Source organism: Choloepus didactylus, chromosome 8, assembly GCF_015220235.1.
Source record: "Choloepus didactylus isolate mChoDid1 chromosome 8, mChoDid1.pri, whole genome shotgun sequence".
In the NCBI taxonomy this organism is placed as follows: Eukaryota; Metazoa; Chordata; class Mammalia; order Pilosa; family Megalonychidae; genus Choloepus; species Choloepus didactylus.
Genome location: NC_051314.1, coordinates 58551000 through 58578096, shown reverse-complemented (window position 1 = coordinate 58578096; position 27097 = coordinate 58551000). Strand labels below are relative to the sequence as shown.

Genomic DNA, 27097 nt, shown 5'->3' with positions numbered 1-27097 from the left:
AGTTTGTCCTCGTTTCAGTTTGCTAAGCCTGACGGAATGCAATATACCAGAAATGGGTTGGCTTTTTCAATTGGGATTTATTAGGTTGCAAATTTACAGTTCCAAATTAAGGCATCAAGAGGGAGACACCTTCACTGAGGAAAGGCTGCTGGCATCTTGGTTTCCTCTGTCACATTGGATGGTACATAGTGATGTCTGCTGGGCCTTCTCTCCTGGTTCTGATTTCAATGGCTGTCACCAAATGTCTCTAGATGTTTCCCTCTCAGTTTCTGTGGGTCCTCCTTGCTTCTCCCGGAGCGTTTTCTTTCTAAGCTCTCTCTCTCTCTATGATCTCTCTTAAAGGACTCTAGTACAGGATTAAGACCCACCTTGAATTCGACAGGTCACCCCTCCATGGAAAAAACCTAATCAAAAGATCCCACCCACAACAAGTCTGCACTAAAAAGAATGGATTAAAAGAACATGGCATTTTCTGGGGTACATACAGATTCAAACCAGCACAGTCCTCATCTTAACTGATAACATCTTCAAAGATCCTATTTCCATATAAGTTCACATTCACAGGATCAGGGCTTAGGACTTGAACATGTGTTTGGGAGGGATACAATTCAATCCATAGCAGTATTATTCTGCTGGTTTTTACATTGTATATGGTATGGATGAATTTACACTTTAGTTGTTTCCTCAGCATTATGTTTTCCAGATTATCCATGCTGACTCAAGTAGCACTGGAACCCAGTGGTGAGAACATTTATTTCAATTGTTGCATAATACTCCTTTATATGGAGGCTTCATGGTTTCTTTGTCCATTATCCTAGTTGAAGACATTTTATTTTCCTTTTCAGCTGTTACAAATCATGCTGAAGTGAACATTCTTGTACAATTTTCTTTGGCATCCATGGGAATTACCCTAAGGTTTATGTTGAGAAGTGCAACTTCTGGAGTAGAGACTATGAACAATATGGCACAATGATTAGGAATGCAGGCACTGTAGCCAGGTGACTGGGTACAAATACTTACCCTGCTACTTGCTCACTTTCCCAGGAGGCAGTGGGCACTAGATATTTCCAATTTCTTTTCATGAGTGTGAATGCCCTACCTCAACCCCTAGCATCAAGCAGTGAGCTTGGCTTTGGTCCCTTTGGCTCCATGATTCCTGCCAGAGCCAATTCCCAGCTCCACTGCTTGCTATGAGAGCCAGAATCCAGCAGGTCCCTGACTTCACATGCAACCACACTTTGCATTTCTGTACCACTTCTGGTTCAGGGAGAGGTCTATCTTTGAGCCTGGAGGTGTTTTTTAGTTTTCTCTTCTAATATTTTATTCATCATTGCTATATGTTTGGAACAGAGGGAATACTTCAAAGCATGAACTTTATGTCACCTTAACCAGAAGTTGATAATACCTCTATGATCTTTAGAGTAAGCACAAATCTCAGAATCATTGAATCATAGATTTTAGGAACTGGAAGGGATTTTTGAGATAATTAAGGCTAGTAACCTTATGTTATAGGGGAGGGAATTTTGGTCTCAAGAAACAGAGTGATTTACCAGTATCACATATTGAATTAATGGTGGAGACAGGAACAGAACCAAAACCTGCAGGTTTCCTCAATAGTCCTTTTGCCACTATATGCACTACCATATTTTTCTTTACAAGCTGTATTTACATGTAATGTTTTATTTTTTCACTCAAAAATTAATTAGGATTTAAGCAATTAGAAAATGACGTATCACATTTTCAAACTGATTTAAAATGCTTCCTCTTGGATAACCGTGAGGTAACAGTAAGAGTATAATACTTACTGCATCGAGCTGAATATATTTTTATTAGAAGGCACAGTGCTGTCGACTCTGTGTATTCTGCCGCATTTAGTTTCCTTGACTTTCTGAATGTTATTAGGATGGGCCCATCAATAATGGTGCCAATACTTCCAGCTACCTGTAGCACTGGGCCTGAAAATGAACTGTGATGAATGGGTGTAACCAGCATTTACAGTGATAGCCTGTATTTCTGCTGTCATGTAGAAATGGCAGGTAGTTTAATTTAGAAAAAAAATACCAAGAAAGACCAAGTGTTCCTTCTAATTGGCATTTCTGATTTTTTTTTTTTTTTTTTTTAGGATATGGACTTAAAATCTGGTATCTTTGTTAAAGCCTTTGGAACTCTTTTATTCTATTTCTAGATCTTTTAGCTGTGCCTAAGCATCCGTATGCTGCTATGGAGAACTGGGGACTAAGTATTTTTGTGGAGCAAAGAATACTACTGGATCCCAGTGTTTCATCTATTTCTTACTTGCTGGATGTCACCATGGTCATTGTTCATGAAATATGTCACCAGGTATGGGAATAAAGATCAGGTGTAAGTATAATGTACAAATGATTGAGAATGTAGAATTATTTCAGATACTTAAATTAGGGGCTAAATTATTATCCTCCTAATTTAATAAGCAATGGTCATTCAGGTTAGTTGAGGAGTGAGATGGCACTGCCATCTTTGGAGACCTTATCCAGTCACTATTCTTTGTCATCTTTGCTTTATTTCCTTGTGATTGTTGGTGTGTATAGATGGCAAGTGTAGTGATGGCAATGATTTATTGTATTGCTGCAAGATGTAGCTGAGTTTTGTGTATGTGTCAAAATTTGCTTTTGCTGAAATCAATTTGTTATTCCCCTTTTCCCATCACATAGACACTTAGGAAGTCTTTCACCAACTCAGCCATAGTCTCTTTGTTTTCAAATGATTGACATTTTTTGTCTTGGCATTTTTAGAAATTCATGTGTAAATTAGTAAACTTTGTAGTGAAGTTAATATAAAATTAATTTCATTTTGATTTTAAGCACTGTCTTACAATGAGTGGAAGGTATTACAGAGACTTTAAAATGCTTCTTTGAATCTTGATTTATATTGAAAATAAAAGAAAATAAATGTTCACACTAGTAGAAAATAATACTTCTCCTGATTACTTATTAGAATGTGTAGTTTTAATTTAAAACACCAGACATAGCATTGTGATATAGCATGACTTGAATTTGTTATAAACCAAAAAACTTTTTAAGAAGATAGAAAAACTTAAGGAAGGATAATATGGAAAATGCTGTCAGTGAAGGAAGGTGAACTTCTAAATGCTAATAAATGAATACTGACTTAATGATAAATTGGTACAGACCATGACTGTTTACCTAAACGTCTGCACCTGTCATGCTGGTCCATTCGGGCATGTGTTCCTGACCTCAGATACATTTCAGAGATCACCAGGATCCCTTTTCTGTGCTAAAGAGATGGGTTTTCACGTAAGCCTGCAATTCTTTGAGGCAAAAGCAGTTTCTTTTTCAAATGCTCCATTCCTATAAATGACATATTAGGTGGACAATTCTGTTGAAATAAAACCCTACTGATAATATTACAATTATTCATAGAACTGGATTTTATTTGTTCCATGTTCTTCTTTGTTATAGCTTATTGGTGCCACTATGTGACCTCTAGTGGCATTTATTATAAGAGAATGAACTAGAAACTAGGGAAAACACCTATAATAATATCCACTATCTTGCCAAATTACTTTCTATGTCACTCTTCTTCCCTACATAATTATTGCCATAATTCTTAAGATAGGCTTTTAATTTAAAGGTGAAACATGCATTTTTGATAAAGAATAAAATTATTTTAAATATCATGTTTTGTGGTCATCAACAAATTCAGAGCCAGCTAATTTGTATTTCAATTAGAGATTCTCTTGGGTAAGAGATACTGAAACTCTGAGTTACCAAATTCTTTACTGTGGCTCCTGAAGTTGTACTTGGTCTGGGATTTGTCTGTCCCTCTAGATCCTTGCCACTCTCCTCCCGACGAGCTACATTCCAGCCACACTGTTCTTTCTGTTTCTTAAATAGCTCATGACCTTGCACTAATGGGCACATCTGCATGGAATCCTTTTGACCAAGGCTTTCTCATGGCTCCCTCCTTATCATTAAAGTTTGATTTCATGGTCACCTGCTTAGAGAGACGTTTTTGCTTTTACAATCTTAAGTGACTCCCTCTTCCAATAACGTTGTCTCACACTTTATTACAATTTGAAATTGTATTGTTAATTCACTTACTAATTTCTTATTGTCTATTTCACCTCAGTGTACCGTTACCCCAATAAAATGTCAGCTGAATGACAAAGGACACTATCTGACTTTTCATTGAATCCTAAGTCTATAGGATAACTCCTGACATTTAATGCATGTTTTCAATGAAAAAATAATTCCTTTAACCTTTTGCTGAACTAAGCTAGTGTTTCAGAAAAATGCATCATGATCTAATTAAAGCACCAATTAAAACACATTATTTTTCCATGAAAAGATTTTAGAGAATTTTTTTCTTTATGGCACAATCCCTTATTATTATAGTCACGGAGAGTTAGGTGTGGAGTACTATAAAAGCCCTTAGTTCTAACAGTCAGACGGTGTGTTCTCTAAATTTCCTCTGCCAGTAGAAGGCAATGCTTCAGTTCCTTCTGTGATGGAACTGTCTGTGCTCCCCATCTCCCGAGGCAGTAATTTCCATCTTCAGCCATCTCAGTCTGTTAGAGGGTTTCTGTATTTTCAGCAGACATCTACCAACCCTAACTTTCATCCATTAGTCCAGGCGTGCCCTGTTTGGGACCACAAGACACAAGATTTCCTTTTCCACATAATACGCCTTTGCATATTTGAAGAGAGATGTCATCCATTTTTTCTCCTGAGGTCTTTCTTCTCCATTAAATATTCTTTTTGTGTTCCATGATCATTTCTCTTCTTCTCCTCTGAATGCATTTATTAAAAACTAGTGTAGCCCAAGTAGTTGAATGAATCGATACAGTCTTGCCATAACACATCTTAAGATCACACAATCAATTGGGGGATGAATTGCAGTTATGGTAATCTAAGTTTAATACATTTAATTTTGGATAAAATATTCCTATTATAGATTTAATTATTTCCAATGCCCATTCATTTTGTCGCTGCAGTGGTTTGGTGATCTTGTGACTCCTGTGTGGTGGGAAGATGTGTGGCTGAAGGAAGGTTTTGCTCACTATTTTGAATTTGTTGGTACAGACTACCTCTACCCTGGATGGAACATGGTAAGTGTACTTTTCTTTAATTGTTTGGAACTCCCAGTGAAAGGTTGATCTCATGTTGCATTAGACTTCTATTATCATCATAGGTAACTGAAAACTCCAGTGGATGCGGGAAAAAATCAGGGGTCCAATAAGGAAAAAGTAACTAAAACTTATATGGTAGTATTCCAAAAGAGTTATCTTTTATTAATTAGGAACCAAATAATACATTGATGTCAAAATGCTGCAACTTATCAAAATGGAAATATTTTAGTTTGTAGTATTTGATAATAAAGACAAATTATCCTTTAAAATAGAGAAGGTAACAGTAATTAGTAAGTAGTATTTTAAATGAGCAAGATATTTCAATATACAGAAAAATTAGAACTTTACATTTTTTCCATATGATGAAACATAAAAATTAGCTAAAATATTTTATTTATTATTGTTGTAGACATATGTAATTTAAGATTAAATGACTTGATAAGAGGTCATAAAAATTTGTGAAGATCTGTGCACATTACACACATACTCTAGGAACATACTTGTACATCTGAACCTGAATTTTCCTGGTTTATTTTCCCTTAAGCAATGATGGGCTAGAACATTCCAGAAAAAAAGTGGAGGGACAGTAGGGTTGTTCTATGTATTTTTTATGTGTTTAATTTGATATGTTTCCATTAATAAATGGCTATGTTATTATTAAATGGAACCCAAGATATATGTGGTTTTAGAACTTAAATTTTAAATTTAAGTGGTATTATGTAAAAATTGCAAAGTATTGACATTTCATCAAATTTCTCATTTCCTATGATATAGCATAGGAGATAATATAGAGATTTTTGAATACTTTTGTGATGTTCTAAATTATTAATATTAGGTATTATCTAGTTGTATTATTCCAAGAGTAACTTAAGAGCATGTAAACCAAAGTGAAATATGAGAGTATCTGTAAGTCAGGATATCTCTCTACCATATATTCAACTGACACCTGCTGAGTAAAAGATGTCAACTTACATAGCACGCAGAGGAAACATTGCCACACTAACACACTTTCCATATGTTTTAATTATTTTTATGCAGTTCTGCCCATATTTTATTTGGCTCATTGGTATAAATTTATGAGATGAGTTTACTTAGATTTATATAACTAGGTATGTATCTATGATGCTGTGCTGTTCAGATGTATTATGTCCCCCAAAACTCCATGTTCTTCAATGCAGTCTTGTGTGGGCAGACATATTTAGTGTTAATTAGGTTGGAACCCTTTGATTGAGTGTTTCCATGGAGACCTGACTCAATCAACTGTGGGTGGTGACTTTGGATAATTTCCATGGAGGTTTTACCTCACCCATTCAGAGTGGGTCTGAATTAAATCACTGGAGCCATATAAATGAGCTGACAAACAGAGGAAATCAGTGCAGCTGTGAGTGACATTTTGGAGAACAACTGAGAGTGACATTTTGAAGAGGAGCTGCAGTTAAGAGAGGACAAAATGCCCCAAGAGCAACACTTTGTAGAACGCTGTTTTGAAACGCAACCTGGGAGCAAGCAGACGCCAGCCATGTGCCTTCCGAGCTAACAGAGGTTTTCTGGACACCAATGGCCTTTCTCCAGTGAAAGTACCCAATTGTTGATGCCTTACTTTGGACACTTTATGGCCTTAAGACTGTAACTTTGTAACCAAATAAACCCCTTTTATAAAAGCCAATCCATTACTGGTATTTTGTATAACAGCAGCATTAGCAAACTGGAACAGATGCATTTAAAAATTTTACTTGTACTGTTTTATTACAGCATTGAAATTAATTTAAAATGGCACCAAAATTTTTGAATAAAAAATAATGAATACCAAGCAGTATTAATTATTTGAAGTATTCTTTAACATATATGAAATTTTAAAACTTAAATGTTTAACAATATTGAAACATTTCCAAAAGTATCTTGGTTTTTAGATGACATTCAACCAACTTTGTTTAAAATTTTTATTTAATTTTCATTATACTGTGGATTATTATTGATCCGTAATTTCATTATATTTCAATATTAAAAGATGTCCTTATTACAAATGGCATGGTACTCACATAGGTAAGGCTTTTTTTTTTCTTTTTTTTAGCTTATTCAGCTATCTATGATAAAATCCTTTTTATTCATCATTATGAAAAGTACATTTTGCATTAAAAAGTAATCAATAGAATTATAGATGCAGTGAAAACTGACAGTTTTTTGATGGATTTAGCACAGTAATATATCCTAAGTCTCAGTGTCTTTCTACTGGATTTTGTCTTTAATAATTTTTGGTATTCCTTCATCATTTTCATCAGTTAAGTTATAAAGACAGACCTTTGCAGAATATTTTTGTAAGAGGTGTTTAAAATGGACATGAAGTATAAATAAAACAACTGAGACTTGTCCTTAATAGAATAGAGACCAGTCGCATGGAGTGCTAAAACCTCGAGGTGAACAAGATTTAAGATATTGCTTCTTATAAACCCATATTTTACAATTAATAAGTGAGAATTGATGATGATACAGTTACTGTAATACAGAAAGCTCACCCTATATCAAATTAAGAAATGAAAGCATAAACTGCATCATAAGAAATTAGATACTAGTAATGAAGAGGAACAAGCCTTATTATGATGTCTCTTTGTACTCAGATTGTAAAGATTAAAAAATACATTCCTGATTTTTGATTGCTTTTGCTTTTTATTTGTGCTCTTTATGTAATTTATAGAGAACCCAATTTTTGTAAATGTAGCAATTTATAAAACCTACAAGAAGAAACCCTAAACAGATTTTCCTTCTATATTTCATTAATATCTTCATTGCAAAAAAAAGTTTTAAATGTAAATTAGCCACATAAAAAAGAGAAGATTTTAAGTGGCTTTAAGGCTGTACCAGCACTATTTTTAATAATGGCATCAGCAAAAGAATGAGAGAAATGCTTGAACAAAGAGTCATGGCTGTGTCAGCAGTAACTCATACTGTTATGATATACACCAAAGCTTACCTAGGAATTCATGACTTGGGCTTCACTAGAGCTGAGCCTAAAATAGAAAAACCAGAAGTCAGGCTGATGTCAGGAATAAAGAAATTCAGGAAGCTGACCTCTTTCGCCTTTAATCTCAAAATGGCTTTTGTCGTTTTTAGACACCAAGACTCGAGCATTGAAATACAATACCAATTTGCTAGGGAGATTACCTATGACAGTCTGCTTTCAATGGAATATCAATAAAGAAGCCCAGAATTACATACCATTCCTAACAAACCTCTTATTCTGATCTAAGCCACTACATTTGTTTTGTCTGCTTAACTGTTAATAAAATTTTAGCGTGTGTGTATGTGTGTGTGTGTGTGCATGTGCATGCATGCATCTGTTTTCAGAACCAGTTTCTGATACAGAAATAATCAGTTTTTACATTCAGAACACTTCATGAAGTAGAAAACTTTTATGATAATTTGGTTTCCCCACAAACTAATCAAGTTTACTATTTTATAGGTATGGGCATTTACAGGTAGTATGATGTAAGGTAAGGAGGTGAGGGCAATGGATAAGAAGGAGGAATTTCAGATTCTGAGAAAGGTATATCAGTTATCTGACTCATCCTTATCATTTGAAAAATTGGACAGTCTTACTGACTTACTAAGCTCTGTAACTTGTGGGGTTTTGTAAATATATGAACCACTATACAAATGTGAATAGGCATCAAGGATCTGGAAAATGAATACCCATTAGAAAGATGCACTGATTTTATGTATAGAATGCTCTAACATTTCCAACTCCAGTAATCCATTTGACACCCTAGATTTATATCCATTATGTATAGATTACAAAATAATTTCTATAAACTTTGTATCTAGACTCAGTATCACCAAATCAATTCTTATCTATACTGGCAATGTGGACTATTCTATAAGAACATAAGCCTTAGATAATGTTTCATTCATCAAACAGAAGTGTCAAGATCATTAGAAGCAACTTCCTCAACTCAGGGCTAAAGATATATTATGTGAGGCGAGTAGTCTTTTTACTTGACATTATTTTATCAAAGTTGACTGTTAGTGACAACTTTATTGGATGGATCAAGTTATGATACAGTATTGATAGCAGTCATATTAAATCCTATTGTTGTTCCTCAAAGGGACAGAAAGAAAGACTAACACAATACATGGTTACTATTCTTCAACAACTTTCAATCATTTTAACTTGAAAATCATGCTAGCTATGATTTATCATGCTAAAATAATTTGAATACAGGAAAAGGATGCATAATAAAATACTGTTATGAAGAACTTCTTTTACAGATCTGGTGCTGATGCAGGCCAAATCATATGCCCTGTACATATTGCATAGATTCTCCTTATAGTTTGCACAGTCTGTATGGTGGGTGTATCCTTTAGCCTCCTGAATGTGGCATTGTAAGAAAGTTCTGCTATAATGAGAATCATTAAACATAAGTTTATGTCCTTTTATTAAATAAAGTTGGATGCTACAGAGCCTCACATGACAATAGCTTCTTAAGTTATACATTGATTAAACGTTGCAGACTAGGAATTCTTTCTGAATTTTTGTGATGACACACACCTGGGCATAAAGATAACTATTAAAGGAGAATTTTGCAACTAAACTTAATTATGTTAAATTCTTAGGACCTCTCAAAGTGTATTGCCCAAAACTTTGACAAATATTCCCAATTGTTTCTATCACAGGAAAGACAAAACTAGTAAAAAAGTATTCAGCCATTAGACACAGTGTCTTTTTAATATGCTCCAACAAAAACTGCCTGTTAAAAAGTACTAGGCATTGCAATGAAATTGCCCTCAATTTTTAAACTATTTTGTTTTGGTTCAAAAAGAAGTTGAGAAAATTACTGGCAAAACAAATAGACACTAAATTTATGGATTTCAATGTTTTTAGCAGTATACATGTAAAGATATAAGATCTAATAATTCTAAACAATAATACACAATATTCTTTTGACTATTCTGAGGAGGGGAAATAGAAAACTAGAGGGGAAGAACTTGGTTTGGGTTAACATTTAACTTGTTCATTTCTTCCTTTCTTAAGTCCATTCTTGACTTAGTGCCTGTAGAGAAAAATTATTTCACAAACTTTTCAAGGGTATTTAATGTATGTTCTGGCGATAGTAGTATATTGATACTATTGTCTATAATTTACCAACATTAAAATATATTTTCCCAGTAGAGCTATGAGGTTAGAGACAGACCATTTGGAGGTTAACTATTCATTACAGAATCTTACCTTATAAATATTGAATATCAGATAGATGTTTGAATTTATACTCCTACTTTTCCATATAATTGTATTTGTCTATTATAATTAAAGTCCACATATTCTATTCTATTCCTTAGCAATCAGCAAATCAGAAAGTGATCTGATTGTTTTCAACCAGTTACTTACATTTTTATTCTCTAATCACCAACATATATTGAATTTGAAAAATTTAAAGACTTCTTAGGGCTAGTTCCAGGAGTCTGCAATATTTCTTATTCTGTTCATAAAAATGACATTTACATTGAGAAGCTAGAAGGGAAAGTAGCAGGAGTGCCTGTTTGGGTCTCTTGGGGTCACAGTCTTCCAAATGGATTTCTTCTGAGTGTGTTTTCCTTCAACCTTCTTTTCTTGCTCCCCTGGAAGCAATTATTTTTTCTACTGAAAGCATAGATTTAAAAAAAAAAGAAAACCATTCTCTGTTCTCCCCCTTTGAGAGAAAATGGGGAACTGTAATTCCTTATTGTGGGAGAAAGTGTTGCTTTTCCCCTATTGTTAGTGGTCAGAACAGTTTTTGGCATTCATGGTTGGCTAATGGGCCTATAACAAAGATGAAGAAAGTAAAGCAATATTCTCATCTGCTATGAGAATAGCAGATAATGCCATTGAACCAAAGTGTGTCATATGCTATATCTGAAATCTGAGTAAATGCAGAAGGAATCCTAATGTACTTATGTCCAGAGCATTGAGGATTAGACTAAAACTCAAAAAATGTACAAATTAGGATGATCCAAGAAGGGTGTCACTGCTAAGAAGCAGGCTCAAGACTTGGATTCTAACCAGTGGTGACTGAAGAGGTATTAGAAATTTCTAGCAAGGAATATCAGTAAAAACAGGAACTATGTCTCATCTTCCAGTTAATGGCATCAGTCAGAAGAAGAATGGAGGCAAGGGCATTCATTTGTTAGTTACTGTAATATATTAACTAATTTAGAGGTTTTATGGCACAAATACGTTTATGAGTATAAAACTACAGCACTGAAGAATAATTAATACATTCATACTTTTGGTTTTGTCTACACTTCTAGTTCTTTTATATAAATCAAACTATTAGCTACACAGTTGTTTGAGAAATGGAAGCTGTTGTAAGAGCTTGAATATTCTCAATGGGTGCCATTTGAGTCTTGGGAAATGTAAACTTGCTTCATTTCCTGCTGCAAATGGAAGATTAGCTTTTACTCAGATATCTTTTGAAAGGGAAGGGAAAATAAACATGATCCATTAGTATGCATATATAATCACATATATTTCTTTATATTCAGGTAAGTATGCGGAATATTCATTTAGTCACATAAGCTCACTTTTTTTCCTATATGACTTTTCTTAATTTAAAACACAGCTGCAAATTGAAAATTTTATATGTGCTATTATTTTTTATTTTTTAAGGCAAAGTCTCTTTTTTTTCAGAAAATTACTAAGTGCTTGAGGTTTTGTATACTTTAAACCTAGAGATAAAAGATAAATGGGCATTCCCTTCAGAATAAAGTATTTCTTCAGATGACCGTGTTCAGGTTTGCGTTGTGTCAGGGTCTTTCTACATTTCCTTAGCAATTTCAAAACCAACCAATAAATTGACAAGATTGGACATTTTCTAAGAAAACTCTTACTGAAACTGGAGCTTAACAATAATGCAAGGCCATCCTTTTCCATATGTAGAAATATTGCAAGGAAAATTAACCTATTCGTTCCCATTTCAAATAAAAGCAGTTTGCAAGCAAATTACTCCAACTTGCTAAAAATGTCAGGCATCACTTGACAAACCAAAACATGTAAATGCTAAAAATTGATGCCAAAATCATGAAATATTCTCTTAATCATCGTTTTCAAATATGTATTACTGACAATAGTAGATTATACCATTATACCACTATTTTATCTGTCCCTGTCACCACACCTTGTAAAAATGTTTGTCTTCCTATAGTATATGAATTGTTCAACCTTGACATTATTCAGTATTTTCCCAGGTATGTTAAAAATTTTTTCCTTGCAAAACTTTTAATGAGAACACAACCAATAATGAAAACTGGGGACTAAGTGGGCAACCAAAGAATACTTAATTATTTTTCTTATTTATCATCCTTAATCAGACTGTATGTTTTCAAACAGAACTCCATTTTTATGCAAAGATTGTCTTAGTTCATAATACTTTATAGGACTTTCTTTTCTTCTTTTTGTCAGTGTTACTTTGACACTGTTCAGATGTTACTAGTCAAGGATGTCAAGAACAAAAGTGATTTCAAGTGATACAAATCCAAAAATGCACAAAGAGCTACCTTTGAAGAAAAAGCAAAAAAAAAAAAAAAAAAAAAAATAATTTGAAGTTGAAGATTGTGCCTCAATTGCTTCTGAAGACAGACTTATATAGCATTTGCTATGTACCACTAAACACTTTATATATATATAAATTCACTGTGAAAAAATGGGGTAAGATATTCTGTTAGGTATCTTGAGAGCACACAAGGTCTCTACTGCCATTTTTCTTAAGAGTTTGAAGAGGACCATACTGGCTCAGACCGCCATTCAGGCAGCTCTCCTCAGCCATGACTCAAAAAGGCAACTTTTTCTAGAACATGTTTTGATGATGAGCTTAGCAAACTTCAAGCAAACCCATTTTCAAACTATTTACATCTTTAGTTGTTTGCCTCTCCCTGGAATTGATGAAATTCTTTCTAATGATCAGAATCTCATCTTTTGTCGTATGTATCATATTTGTCTTTAAACATTAGGTATATGAAAATGATTTTTTAAGAACATATTTAAAATTCATCAGTGTCTGAATAATTCTTTTAATCAGTGTCTTTTCTGCCCTCCAAATTTTACTTATAGTTCAGTGATACCTTTCTTAAGATGCTCTTAACAGTACAATTAGCTCACAAATTTTATATAGTTCGATGGATTGCTGCCAAGTTTTTGCTGGTGCATTCATTCATACTTCATTCATTCATTCTATTTATTGATTCAAAAAATTATCAAGCACCTAAAGTGAGTCATTCATTGCTCTAAGTTCTATGAAATAAACCTCATGGTATTATTAGCATGGGAATACTATATATCAATTTTCTTATATGCACTGTAATTTTACCTTTACTATCATGCTTCCACTTAAGGCTTTTTATTATGTGTGTGTGTGTGTGTGTGTGTGTGTGTTTGTATGTGTAGGGTGGGGGAGTGTTTGGCTCTAGCTGAACAACCTTGCCCCTGCCACAAGTTGCTTTGCTTATAGAGCACAAAGTAAAATATGGCACGGTAGGTTTCATAAGTTTAATCCAGTCATGAAACAATAAGGATATTCAGCTTCCTATTATTATTTTTATATTATATGGTGTAAACATATTCACTAATGTTAACTCAGATTTACCTAAGTTCCAATGTTCAAGTGTTTTCATTTAGATTTTATATATCTTTTGGCTCAGGTCGCTTCTGCTTTTGGGACCTGCTTCTTTTTCTAAGCTTTACAGCTTTGCCTAGAAGAGAAGTATTGAAAAATCAGATTTGCCTTCTTTTGGTTATGGATAATGATGGAGGTGGTGCTGGGGGTATTTTCATCTAAATATTTTCATTTATTCCCCAAGTTGACTGATTAAAGATAAGAGCAGGCACACCTTCAGAACAAAACTCAACATTGATTACATTCCCAGATTAACTATCCACATAAATGATCCAATTTAAAGGGTTTTTGAAACATGATACACTATTGGTGATGACTAAGTTAAAAAAAAATAACTCTCTCAACAAAGTTTATTGACCTACTAAGATAATAAAGAGCTTTTCTTGGAACATTTGGCTCCTTTTGAGAGCTGACTGGTCCTACCACTTACCAGTTCTGAAAATAATTTGACTTTCACAAGTTACTATTTTTCTATTTGTTACTAAGAATTTTGCTAGCACTTTTTGGTTTGTAATTTACCAAATATTTCCATAGATTAATCTGTATTGATTCATTCATTTTGCATTATTTAACATTTATGGGATGCCCGTTCTTTGCTAACTTCTCTGTTAGGGTTGGGGAAACTCTCAGATGAGTATGAAATCTTTTTGCCCTCAAATTCTCACAGAACTGTTTTACCAATTTAATTTGATTATTTTTTGTCAGAGTAATGTTACCTTACTTTTGCCCAGAATGAAGTTCAATTCATTTTTTCTACCCATTCAGTGGATTAAAATTTTGGCCCTCTGACATTGCTATTTGGCTTTATTTCTTCAAAATTTGTATGAAAATACCTGTGCTATTTATGCCACAGGATAGTTTTAAGGCAAGCTTTTTTTCTTACTAAAATTATTACCGATAATATTGTTACTAGTAGCTTCTTAAGTGTAAAGGTAGTACAGAGGGGTCCAAAAACTGTTTTCTAATGCAGCATATTATAAATAATATATTAAAAATTAGTGAGAGAAAAGAAATTGTCAGAGCATAATTCTTTCAAGAACACCTAATCCATTCCTGAATAATTTCAGAATGTTAATATTTTAATGTTTTTATAATTTGTAAATGGATTTCCAGTTCAGATTTGCAGTCTGAATAGTGAAGGTTTTCTCTGCTAATTATACAATCATTTTATAAATATATAATAGCTTACTTCTGAGATGCAATTATACATACACACATGCATATAGGATTCTGGGGACAAAAATGAAACTTCCTTTTTGAATTGGTTAACTTGCTGGGCATTTGATATACTTCATGTGTTACTTTGTGCTGGAGTTTTTGCTATGTGTTATTAAATACTTTAAATTTGAAAAAAAATGCTTTTTTCATTGGAAAGAAAAATACTTCTATGATCTGGCAATGTGAAAATTTTTGTCAAGCTAAGTTTTTTGGTGAACTTACCGTTTATGTGATTAAATATTGAAATTAAAGTATAAAAATGTGCCATTTAATAAGTTCATTCATCAAGTTATTAAGAAATTTTTTGCAGAATTAATGTGGTTTGAATTATTTACTTCACAAATTAAAATAACATAAAACGAATTAGCCACTTGGCAACCATGTTAATAACTTCTCGGAGCTGATTCTAAGAGAGGTCATCCTTGGAATTCTTCCAGACCAGACACAGCACGAGAACATTTCTGTTTCAACAGAAATGGAACCTCTCTAAGATGATTCATCAGTATGCCTTTAAAAATACTCTGAATTACATTTCGTCAATGAACTATTAGAGTGCCTCTATTCACCTCTTATTTGTGTCTGCCAAATATTGGAGACTCCTTGTGATGGATGTTAGAAATGACTTTTGAAAGTATCAAAAAATGATTGGCAAATTTTATTTTATTGAAATGTCTTATCAGCTTGTCAAAAAATTGACCTAGAGATAGAAGAAAGATTCTTTGTGCCTAAGCAGAAATAGGGTTATTGAAAAGATGAATGTTTGTAGAAGATATCATCTTTCAGAAACTTAGAAACGTTGGACAGGATTCTGAGATGACACTCTAGAAGAGTAGGAATGAGTTCGTGTTAACTAGCAAAGGACAGATGGAACACTTACCCTGCTAGACAATACTCTTCACCAAGTTAAGAGATTGTCTTACCATTATTTCTCAGCATTTAATCCAAAGTGTATCATGCATGAGGTACTCAATTATAAGTCTGACTACAAAATAAAAAATTATGAAATGAAGGTTGAGATAATTTGTGAAAGATTATCACAGTCCCCATGTCTATATTAGGAACTAGTTCATTGAAATAGAAAAGGATACTGAGATTAAAAGTATGTGAATCTACCTTGTCTATATGTTTGAAAGGAAACAGAGGGAAAGGTGTCAAAAAAGCCTCAGAAATAAAGGGAAGCCAAATGACGTGTATGCTTTAAGAGGGTTACATGAAAGCACACAGCATATGGTGATTGTTCATGGTGACTTTTTTGGGCTGCTAGAATCCGAATGAGGTATTTAAATAGAGAATCTGTTCATAATTATTACCATGACTGACATTATTTAAGTACATTCAGGATTTCTCTGTACGACTGAGGATTACCATAATTAATGGAACTTGAGTGACTGATGATTACTTCTGCCAAATCAATATTGCTGTATTTTAAAGATTCTTGAGTAAGTTTGCAGAAGGTTTAGAATTCAGTTGTATATAATGTAGTACATTTTATATTCCATCTTTCATTTTCCCTTAGCTGCATCACATCTTGGATAATATGAAATGTGACACATTCAGCTTGGATGTTACAAACAAAACAAAAGGTAGCTGAAGGATGTAGTCATACTCACAATTTAACCCAATTTCTCTGTGTTAGTCATATTTAAGAGTAGAACAGCTCATAAAACCATGTGCAAAGAATTATTTGGGGTTATTAGAGGCTTGTAAAATTATCCAAAATATTCTTAAAGAAATAAACTTTCATTTTTTGCTTATGCCTTGATAAAGGAGTTTTATTAGAGTAATTTGTGGCTTAGCAGTATATCAAATGCAATTGAATTTTAAAATAAATTATGTTTTACAGAGCATGCTATTCTGGTTACTTAATATAAAGCTTATGTGAGATCACAGAATACTGTTTTATCATTCGAGATCTTCCTGGAATCTTCTCTACATGCACCACTTTTTGTGATAAGTTCTGTAAACAAATACGGGGATAAATTTTTAGTGTAGCGCTTGTTTCATTATAGATGTTAATGGTTATTTTTTAAATTGTTCTTCAATGATTATATATATATACACACACACACATATATGTATACATTTCAAGTAGTGGTGAAGTACATACATGTATGTATTGTATGTGTGTGTGTTTACACAGGTTTAACTTCATCATAATGGACTGCTTTAACCAGGTACACATGAAAATGGATATTAACATATTGAGCATTTGTATTTTAAATGAGAGCTTCTGAAATGACAATTTTTAAAGTACATGGCTACATGGAAGTAAGATTTATTTTGACTAGCTCTTTAGTTTTATTTAATCTATTAGTTTTATTTAATTTATGTTTTAGCTCTTGTAAAATATTAGTTTGCTACATGATGATATAATATTTCCCAAGTAAATCAACTTTCAACTGAGTAAAGTTTAATATACTTTTAGACATTTTAGAACTCTAAGAAAAAACTAGGGTTACAATATAAAGTGTCAGAATAATGTTCTTTATTTAATGTAATAAGAAACTTGAAGTTCAAGTATTTTCATTTCTCAAATGTGGCACTGTGTTTTGTGTTTACAAAAGATAATAATTACAAATTTACACGGATCACATATCACTGGAAGACATGAATGAAATCTGATGGATATTTCTCCCAATACATTTGACTTTCTTGAGAGAATGTTTGATTATATTCCTCTGATTTAAACTTTGCCATGATTTGTATAAGTCATGGAGAACAAGAGCAAAAATAAGCCAACCGTGCAATGCCAGATATCTTTGTATCTCCCATTCAAGCCTGTGTCATTTCAGGTTTTCACATATTCCTTTCTGCCCTAAATGCCCTTTTCTGCTGCATCCTCTTAGGATACTCAAATCATCATTAACAATTGAACTCAAACTATCACCTTGGGAGATTTCCGTGCACTCTCCTAGGTAGAACAAATCAGAGCCTTCTCTGTGTAGTCACAGTATACCCTGAGCCTACTTTGTTTTTATCTCTGTCTCTCCTTCAAGTACTATGAAATCTTTGATTTAGGGTCCATATCTTTGTATCTTTCTACCCTCAGAACCAGACATACCATCTGGGATATAGAAGGTGCTCAATAAATACTTGTAAAACAAATCCTCTTATTTAATATTCACAGCAAAATAAGTTTAAAAATGAGGATGTTGAGATGTGAAAAGGTTAAGTAACTTGATCAAGATCATACAGCTAGTGAATGACAGACATTTTTCTTCCAATCTAGTACATTGTCATCAACTTTGCAGCAGTGTGTATTTGTTTTCTCCTAGGAATACTGAAACACTGTTCATATCCGTCCTCCCTAGAAAATAGAGTCCTGCAGTTTGCTATGATCTAACCCAGATCTGCCCTAAGAAATTTTTTTTCATTCTCTCCATGCCTGTGAATACCTCACCACTACTTGAATTGTCTTGGAGTTGGCTCTCATCTCTGATTTTTTCCTTTCTTTTTCTTTCTTTGGTAACAAAGTGAAAATGCCTGCCCAATATTGCTCTTCACTAAAATTAGTCAGCCTCCCTTGCAGATTTTCCTACCTTTCAATAGTGACTTTGGCTAGACCAGGCATATTCTCTTTTAACCTCTCAGACCGACATGAGTAGGCAGAACTCATTTTGAGACATCAAGGAATATAATTTCTCAGGTATATTCTGTGATAAGTGTTAATAATTCCCTTCAGATATACTACTAAATGCCAATATATGAAATGCTCCTATTGTAAGAAATAATTTTTTAAAAGAGTTGATTTTTTCTGAGAATTCACTTATAGTTCTATACAAACTATTTACTGCCAAAAGATTTTTAACACTCATTCCTCATTTTAGACCCAGGCTAGTATGTTCATTGCCAGTAGCGCATCTCTTTGGCATGTTCAATGTCACTTTCCTTGCAACATGTCTAAAACTCATCTTTTTAGCTTGTCCTCTAAATTAAACTTTTTCCCCTTTTCCCCCTTTCTGTTAGTAGCTTCCTATTTTTTTTTAAATCCCATCAGTCTAAAAGCCATGTCATTGAGTACTTTCTCTCCATCAGTTCACTAAGGGGACCAAAACATCAATGTCAGTTGATTTTTCATTCAAAATATCTCTCAGATTTAACAGTCCTTCAGCAACACCTTGTTCTAATACATCATCATCACATCCCCTCTTAGTAACAGTAGCTACATCCCATCTCCCAACTCTACATGCATCAAGCCACCCTACACACCACAGATCATTTTCTTAAGATACTACTTTATTATGTCATTATTACTGCTGCTTCCTATTTATTGAGACCAAATTCTTCAACCTAATAATGTGTAGGATTCAAACAGAGTGGCTTTTTTTTATATTTCCTTTGCCCTTTTTAGCTGCTTCTCTATTCATCTGAGTAACCCCTCATCCTTCAACAGTCCATTTTAATGTCATCTCCTTGGGAAGCCTTTTCTGAAATAATTAATCATTTCATCCTCTGTGTTTTCATAACATGCATCAGAGTATACTACAGTTAACTGTTTATCTGTCTTTCTCTTGTACGTTTCTACTTTTGAGATTTTTAAGGTTAAGGATTATGTTTTAGCTACTATTCCCAAAATGTAGCACAGTATTAGCATAGAATAGGAATTTAATATATATTTATTAAATGAATGCATGAATTAATAAAATAACAGTGGCTTTCTTCCTGTCCATGGTGTTAATTCTAAACTCAGTGCATTTACTCACATTTTTCTGAAATGCCTTTTCATTATTACCCCAAAATTCAAATGCAATGTAATTTTGAAAATAGCAGAATATAAAATGGTACATTCGAGATTATTTGAACTATTTAAATGCATGCATGTATACAAAAGCTCTAAGTAGTGTGTGTATTAGGGTGGTTGGATTTATTGTTACTGTTAACATTAAAACTTCTCTTAATCAGATTACAAAATTCTCCATTTTGCCTTATTTTGCTGCTTTTATGACAGTGGTAGACTGGAGTATCATGGTTATCTTAACCAAGATGTAAAATGAAAACAGACTATTGAACATGCACCACAAATATATATTCCCTTCAGTTTTAGTTTCCTAGGCTGCTTAAAATAAGTTCTATGAAATGGGTTGGCTTAAACAATGGGAATTTATTAGCTTACTATTTGAGGCTGAGAAAATATTCCGTATCAAGGAATCATGAAGGCGATGCTTTATTCCTAAACTCAGCTGCCGGTGATCCTTGGCTCCTCTGCCACTTGGCGAGCACCTGCTAGTCTATCCCTTCTGTTTCACATTTTGTTGCTTTTATCTTCTTGTTTCCATGACTTTTCTCTGTCTGAATTTCATTCTCTTTTTAAGGACTTCAGTAAGGGGAATGAAGACCCATCCTGATTCTGGTGGGTCAAACCTTAACTGAAAAAATCTCATCAAAAGATCCTATTTATACTGGGTTTACACCCATAGGAATGGATTAAATTTAAGAACATGTTTTTCTGGGGTACATATAGCTTCAAACTCCACACCTACACATAAACACACACACACACACATACACACACTCTACACACCAAAATTTAAAGTTTCTTCAAATTCCATCTCTTCCATTAAAAATTCTCTGAATAATTCTATTTTATGGTATTTTTTTTCTTAAAATTTCTTTAGCATTCCTAATCTTTAAAAGTAAACCATTATATCATTCACTCTGGCCAACTGTTTTGTTTTTCTCTTATCTCACATTAAAGCCAGGGTTTCCTTACCTTCATTTTTAAGCTTTCATAGTCCCAGGTAAACAGTAGGCAATTAATCATACTTAATTTTTGTTGTTGATGTTGATTATGATGATGATGATGATAATTATGATAGGGCCCCAGCCAGGGACAGGCAAGCTTAATTTCTTATTTTATACTGACACAGGTCTTTGTAAAATATTAGTAGCTTCTCTCCTGGAAACTCTTTTTAGTTTTGCTAAACTGGGTTTGTCTCTGGCTAGAATTTCATTTTCCCTATTCAATTTAAGGTACTCTTCTGGGTTGTGTGACTATCCTGCTGCCAGGTTTTTAATTTCCTTTTCCCCTCTCAATCTCTTTGTGTACATAAGCTTTTTTTTTTCCTCAATTATACAATATCTTTCTCTTCAAAAATGTAGACAGTGAATTTTTTGCTAATGACTTAGCTGTACTAAATTTAAACACTGCTTATTGGATTTCTACTGAGTAGGCAAAGGTATGTTTTTGTATTATCTCCAGAAGCATGCAGCGATATATCACATATAACTTATATTCCCTTACACATGAAAGTTTCTTCTTGAAATTTACCTTATATTTCATTTTTAATGTTATTTAGATATTTACTATATATCATTTTAAAAATGACATTGCTACCAGACTAAGAAATGGTTACTGAAATTTAATATTGCTAAATATATATTTGTTGTTGAAAAATATCAAAAGTTTGGATTCAAATAAAACATAATTTAAAGTTCCTTTTATACTGTGGTTTCAGATTAGATGTTTCATTTGACATGTAATGGAGCAGGCAATCACTATTTGAAGAGTTGAGTATCACTTTATCTTCTTCAGAATGGTAATTATATCTTCAATTTGGTACATCTTATAAATAAAAGCATTCAGTGTTCAAGTTGAAGTAAAAGTATACATTTCATAGTTTTGCCCATTAATTCCAATATCAAATAGTTGTAATGTGCTTTTTAAAATTCCCTGAGTAACAGGATACCTGCTTAAAAGTAGCATTAAAGTTTTTATTTTGGAACTGGCATATGGTTTTCCCTTATTCTGTGAATCCAGACGATCTTTCCAAGATCTGATTGCTGCTTTTTAGTAGACTTAAAATGAGCAAAGTAAATAGCAATCCTTTTATTCTTAAAAATTAAACTCTAAGGGCTATTTCTGTTCTCCTGAATTCATTTTGAATAAGGAACTCAATTTGAGAAGAAATACAGCATAAATTTATGTCATGTTTGTGACTTAATTCAATCTAAGTTTGAACATCTCATCTGTGGTCTCTCAGGGTCTGGAGCAGCCCTCGGGCATTCAGAATGAGGTTTGGTTCAGTCATTGCTACATGGTCCTCTTTGAGGGAGCACAGTCCATTGCTCTGAAACTCTTAGAGGAGTAAAAGAAGATAGATGAGCTTAGATATATAGCCTGTAGACAATTAAAAATATTAGAAAATAAACCTTTCACCATATAGCTGAATGGCTAGTTGATTGAATTATTGATTAAACATGTTAAATTATTGAGTAGTGACGAACAAAAATGTTTCTTTAAAACAAAACTTAAAGAAACGCACACATATGCCCTGGTTAACTATCCTTTACTTAACATATTTATTCTCCATTTCCATTTCTTTAAATTCAGGATTGGTGAACTCTCAGCTTGAAATTACAGCTTGCTCAGAAATAACACAGTTTATCTCTGACTCAAAACTAGGAGGCTCCAGGAGTGAGCTCAGAATTAGCTAGAGCAATATGGACCTTGCAGTCTTTAATCTCTGTAATGATACATCTTAGATCTCTACCATCTAGGGGCTATTTAACCCTTGTTATCTCTTGCCACTTCTTTTTCTTTCACTCCTCCCTCAATGAAGGCAGGAGGCCAGGAGGACTAATAGCTGCCAGCGTTTTTGTTAAAAAACCCAAGCTGTTTCTTTCAAGGAGGGGTTCTTAAAATGAAAGCAACAGAGGAGTATTGTTGCTTTACAGTTTATTTCTAACGAAACAAATCAGCCCTTTTTCTTTTTTCTGGTTTTATTTTTTGGAAAGGCAATACAGATTTTTTAATTTTTAATTAAAATTTTTTTCAAAGGTTCACCTTGGGAATTAAGCCATGTTTTTTCTTCTTTCTAGGGACATGACATACATGTTTTTTGGACAGTAATGTCACACCAAACATTTTAGTAAACCAAAGCCAGACAGATGGCCATGAAAACTGCTACCTCCTACTCATGTTAAGCTAGAACAGTGGAACACCATCTTGGTAGCAGAGATTTGACACGAAGAAGGAATTGCAGAGCTTGCAAAGTCATGCTTTTTACTAAACTCACACCCACCCCAACTGAAAACCTAACAAATTGATTTATATAGAAAGGATTCTAAGCAAATCTGCATATACACACTTAGCATGCCATAAGTAAAGAATACCTCTTAGTTTACGTTCAACACACAGCTTGCATGTATTGGTGCCCAGTAAGTTAGGAACACCAGTGTAGAAAACATTTTTGCCTTCATAGCACTAATGTCTAAAAAGCACACAGCATATAATTCTTTGATCTTTAAGTAGGTAATCATGGAAATTTCAAGATTAGATTCACTAGGTTAGCCTGAATATTTATCTACAAAAATATTTTTTTCAAAAATAATGCTTAAAAGAGGCTTCTAGAAACACAGTGGGCCTATAGCAGGACCAGCAGAAAACAGTGATAAAAGGACTGGAAATACAAGCTGAGTTTCACATGTAGCTTTTAGATAAAGGGCGTCTCTTTCACTTGATTGTCATGGCCAAGACTGGCTATAATAATAGGAGCTCTAGAAATCTCAAAACAGGGGTAGTAACATCCCAGAAAAAACACTCTCAAGTAGAAAACCCACCCAGCTGGACCAGTAGGGCTGAAGGACTGACACTCTGACCCAAGTGAAAGAGCTGAGAGTGCACAGAAGATTTGTGCTAAGTCTGCTGTGGTACTGGGGGCAGAGAGGGCTCATAATGATGGGTTACTCCACACTGTTGACCTTCCATTTATGCTGGGGGAAGGGCTTCTCCCAGAAGCAACTGAGAGAGTGGAGTACTAGGGTTAGTGAAAACAAGAAGGAAAAACAGGTCCTGGGAGGGTCAAGAAATTTTGTTTTCAACCCATCAATACTTAATATTAGTGAAGAGCCACAGGACAGTCTTTACAAGATGTATTCCTCTCTTGGCATCAGCTGAAGCCACCCAGCCCTCTGTGCTGGTGACGTCCAGACCCATCCCACTGCCTGGGTGGGAGCTGGTGCTGCAGATTGCTCTGGAAGCTAGCTTGGAAGATGATTTGCTCACTAAACCACTGCTTAAGTCCAGTCCCCAACCTTCTTTTTCTGCTCTGTAGTTCAGAAACATTTCTTTAAAAGCCAGAAAATCTGTAAACATGAGTAGCATGTCAAATATATCACCAGCCACTTCATCTTTATGGTGCTTAATGTTGTGAAAGCTGCCGTGTTAAATCCAGGAATCCTTTCCAGCAGCTCTTCCTCAATATACATTTCTACCAACGAAATAGATTTGTTAAAAATGGGTATGTAGGTGAGTTTATTCTCTCCCATGTTTTCAAACTCCTGGTAATACTTGTCCATGAAATTTCTCTGTAATAACTGGAACCCATCATCCATGATAATGTCCTCTAAATATCCAACCACAGCATCAGAATCTGTATCAGAGGTGGAAGAGCAATCAGCAATCTGTAGTCTGGGCTGGACTTAATGGGGACAACTAGTCTCTGTTCCATTTGGAGTCAGCTGAGGTGGATGGAATGCAGCTGGAGGAGCCTCTTCCAAGATAGTTCATTCAGGTGGCTGGCAAACTGATGTTGGTTCCGCTGAGAGCTCAGCTGCAGCTGTTGGCTGGAGGGCTGGGGGCCTCAGTTGCTTTCCTTATATGTTTTCCCTGGGGATGCCTGGGTTTTCTCACACCATGGTGGCTGGGTTCAAGAGCCAGCACTTCAAGAGCCAAATCAGCTTTCAATAGAGTGAGCACTAATGGAGCAACAATGCATGGAATAGAAGTCCCATGATTTTGTCTATTTTCACTACTTAACAGTACTAGATTATTAATTCTTATCATAGCCACATTATATTCATTGTCCTGAATTCATATCTGTATCCACAGATATTATAGTTTAGTGTCAATAGTGGCATTTATTACTTGTATCTTTTTAAAATTATCTCAGAAAATAAATGTGTGTGTGTGTGTGTGAAACAGAGAGAGAGAGAGAGTGGGAGCACGGAGACAGAATGAGCTATTCAAATGGTCCTAGAGATAAATGGTGTAAATGCAAAATAGGGCTGTAACCCTGAAATTTAGTTCATATTCTTATGTTGAACTTCCCTATAAACGTTATTTTGGATTGGAACTGCAGTCTTGACATTGTAAAATACACAAACAAGCCTGCGTTTTAGTCACTTTCAATATGTGCATACCGTCCAAATTTGCTTTCTGTTAAAGCAGAGTCCACTCTTAAAAAAATCTATTTAGAGCCCATTATAGTCCATCAATTTTGTTTCATGTTGTGCTCAAATCAGCCATCTTCATTTCAAACTTAAGGGGCATTTTATTTACTGTGTTCTCTTTAGACGTGAGTGTCACCGTGTAAGACTGATGAGCATCATCAATTAAGTGACACATATTGTGTTTATGTTGTCACATACATTCTGTCCTAACTATGACTCACATATAATATTGTCCCATCTACTATATTGCAGGAAAAACAGAGGTTCCTGACGGATGTTCTGCATGAAGTGATGCTGCTTGACGGCTTGGCCAGTTCCCATCCAGTATCACAGGAAGTGCTGCAGGCAACAGATATTGACAGGGTGTTTGACTGGATCGCATATAAAAAGGTGGGAATAGATAAGACCCAGTGCCAATTGGATATTTCACATTCCATCTAGGTGGTCAAACTATTTCTTGCTAGATTTGTTATATTCTTCTCTTCTTCCTAGCAGATAATAGTGGACCGTGAGTTAGAAAACATAGAGTCTCTAGGTTCATGTTATTTTATGATTTATGGTTTTGCTTTATAAATCAGTAAAATGGAGATGAATGTTTGCTAAATAATGCATAGAAATATTGGAAGTATTAATGAATAAATGTTTGCAGACTTGATATGAAATAGCTGAACAAGTGGTGTTATGTAAATGCCAGTTATTATTATTATTAATAAGAAAGCTGACCTATATAGTGACAATTATTTTTCACCAGTACCCCTTAAATATTTGATTGGCTAATGCAAATAGATATAGGCAGAGACATAACATGTATATTTTATAAATATTATTTAAAGAGACATTTTGGGGATTAAGTTTGTTTCCTGGATAATCAGCATAATAAATAGCATTTTGAAGACCAGACTTTGGTGGCAAAGAAGAATTTTGGACCAATGGCGAGACATAGATGTGATACTTTATAGATGTACTCTTTTTACTGTTACTTGGATTAGAATTTTTCCTATTTCTCTATCCCTTAGTTCTAATTTTAACATGAGAATGTGCATCTTAGCGTTTAACACTTAGTAGACACTTAATAATTGTTAAGTTATGGTTAAAGTCTGCTGTCTTCTTTTATTTATATTGAATTGCATTCACTGAGGAGGCTATATAATTTATTAACTTATTGTTTTAAGTTTTTTCTAAAAACCATTATTAATATGATTTTTGCTATAAAAGGATATTCCTATTTAAAAAATTGAGGTCAAATAATCAGGAGTCCTTGGTTGTGGTAACTTGAATATTTGGTTTTGCACTCAGGTAATGACTATTGCAAAGATTAGTAGTTATTGTATGTTATTATATGCAAAGATATGAATCGTTAAGAGAAAATGTCTTTTTTAACTGCTGATCGTTACATTGCCTGAAAGGGGTGCTTTTTATGTTTATAAAAACAAGTGAAAGTTTAGAAAATGGCATATTTAAAATAGGTATTAATTTTATGTATGAGTGTTTTGACTGGGCTTTGTTGATTACATTCAGTTTAACCAACTGTATTGATTCTTTAAATATAGCACAGTGTAATTTATTAAGATAGTTTGAAATTAATTTAGAGACATGTCTGTAGTTATTATTCCCTCACCCCCAATTCTAAAAGACTATTTATAATTATTAATTTTACTTCAGCATGAATGCAATCAGGAAAATGTTCTTTTGATTTAATAGGTTATAAATATGTTTTCACAAATATGTGATATCTATTCAAGATCCCATAGATTTGGGCAAGTTTGAATCAATTGAAGATGCTTAAGAATCAAAAGAGTGGGAAAGAATGAAGATACATTGATTATTATTTTACCTCCCCTATGTTTGGGTGCAGAGGCTAGCAAATTTACAAATGTGAAAAATAAGGGTACTGTACCATGATGCTCAGAACCTCCACCATAATGGATACTGACTCTTGTTT

General features: G+C 33.9%; 1 protein-coding gene across 1 annotated transcript in view; it reads left to right on the top strand.

The window, feature by feature from the left end:
• The window catches only part of TRHDE (thyrotropin releasing hormone degrading enzyme), a 427626-nt gene that overhangs the window by 204411 nt on the left and 196118 nt on the right, over nucleotides 1-27097 (top strand). The window contains exons 4-6 of the mRNA XM_037846765.1: nucleotides 2186-2340; nucleotides 4994-5107; nucleotides 25408-25545. Of these exons, the coding sequence (XP_037702693.1) occupies nucleotides 2186-2340; nucleotides 4994-5107; nucleotides 25408-25545 (407 nt within the window). The remainder of the gene's footprint in view (nucleotides 1-2185; nucleotides 2341-4993; nucleotides 5108-25407; nucleotides 25546-27097) is intronic.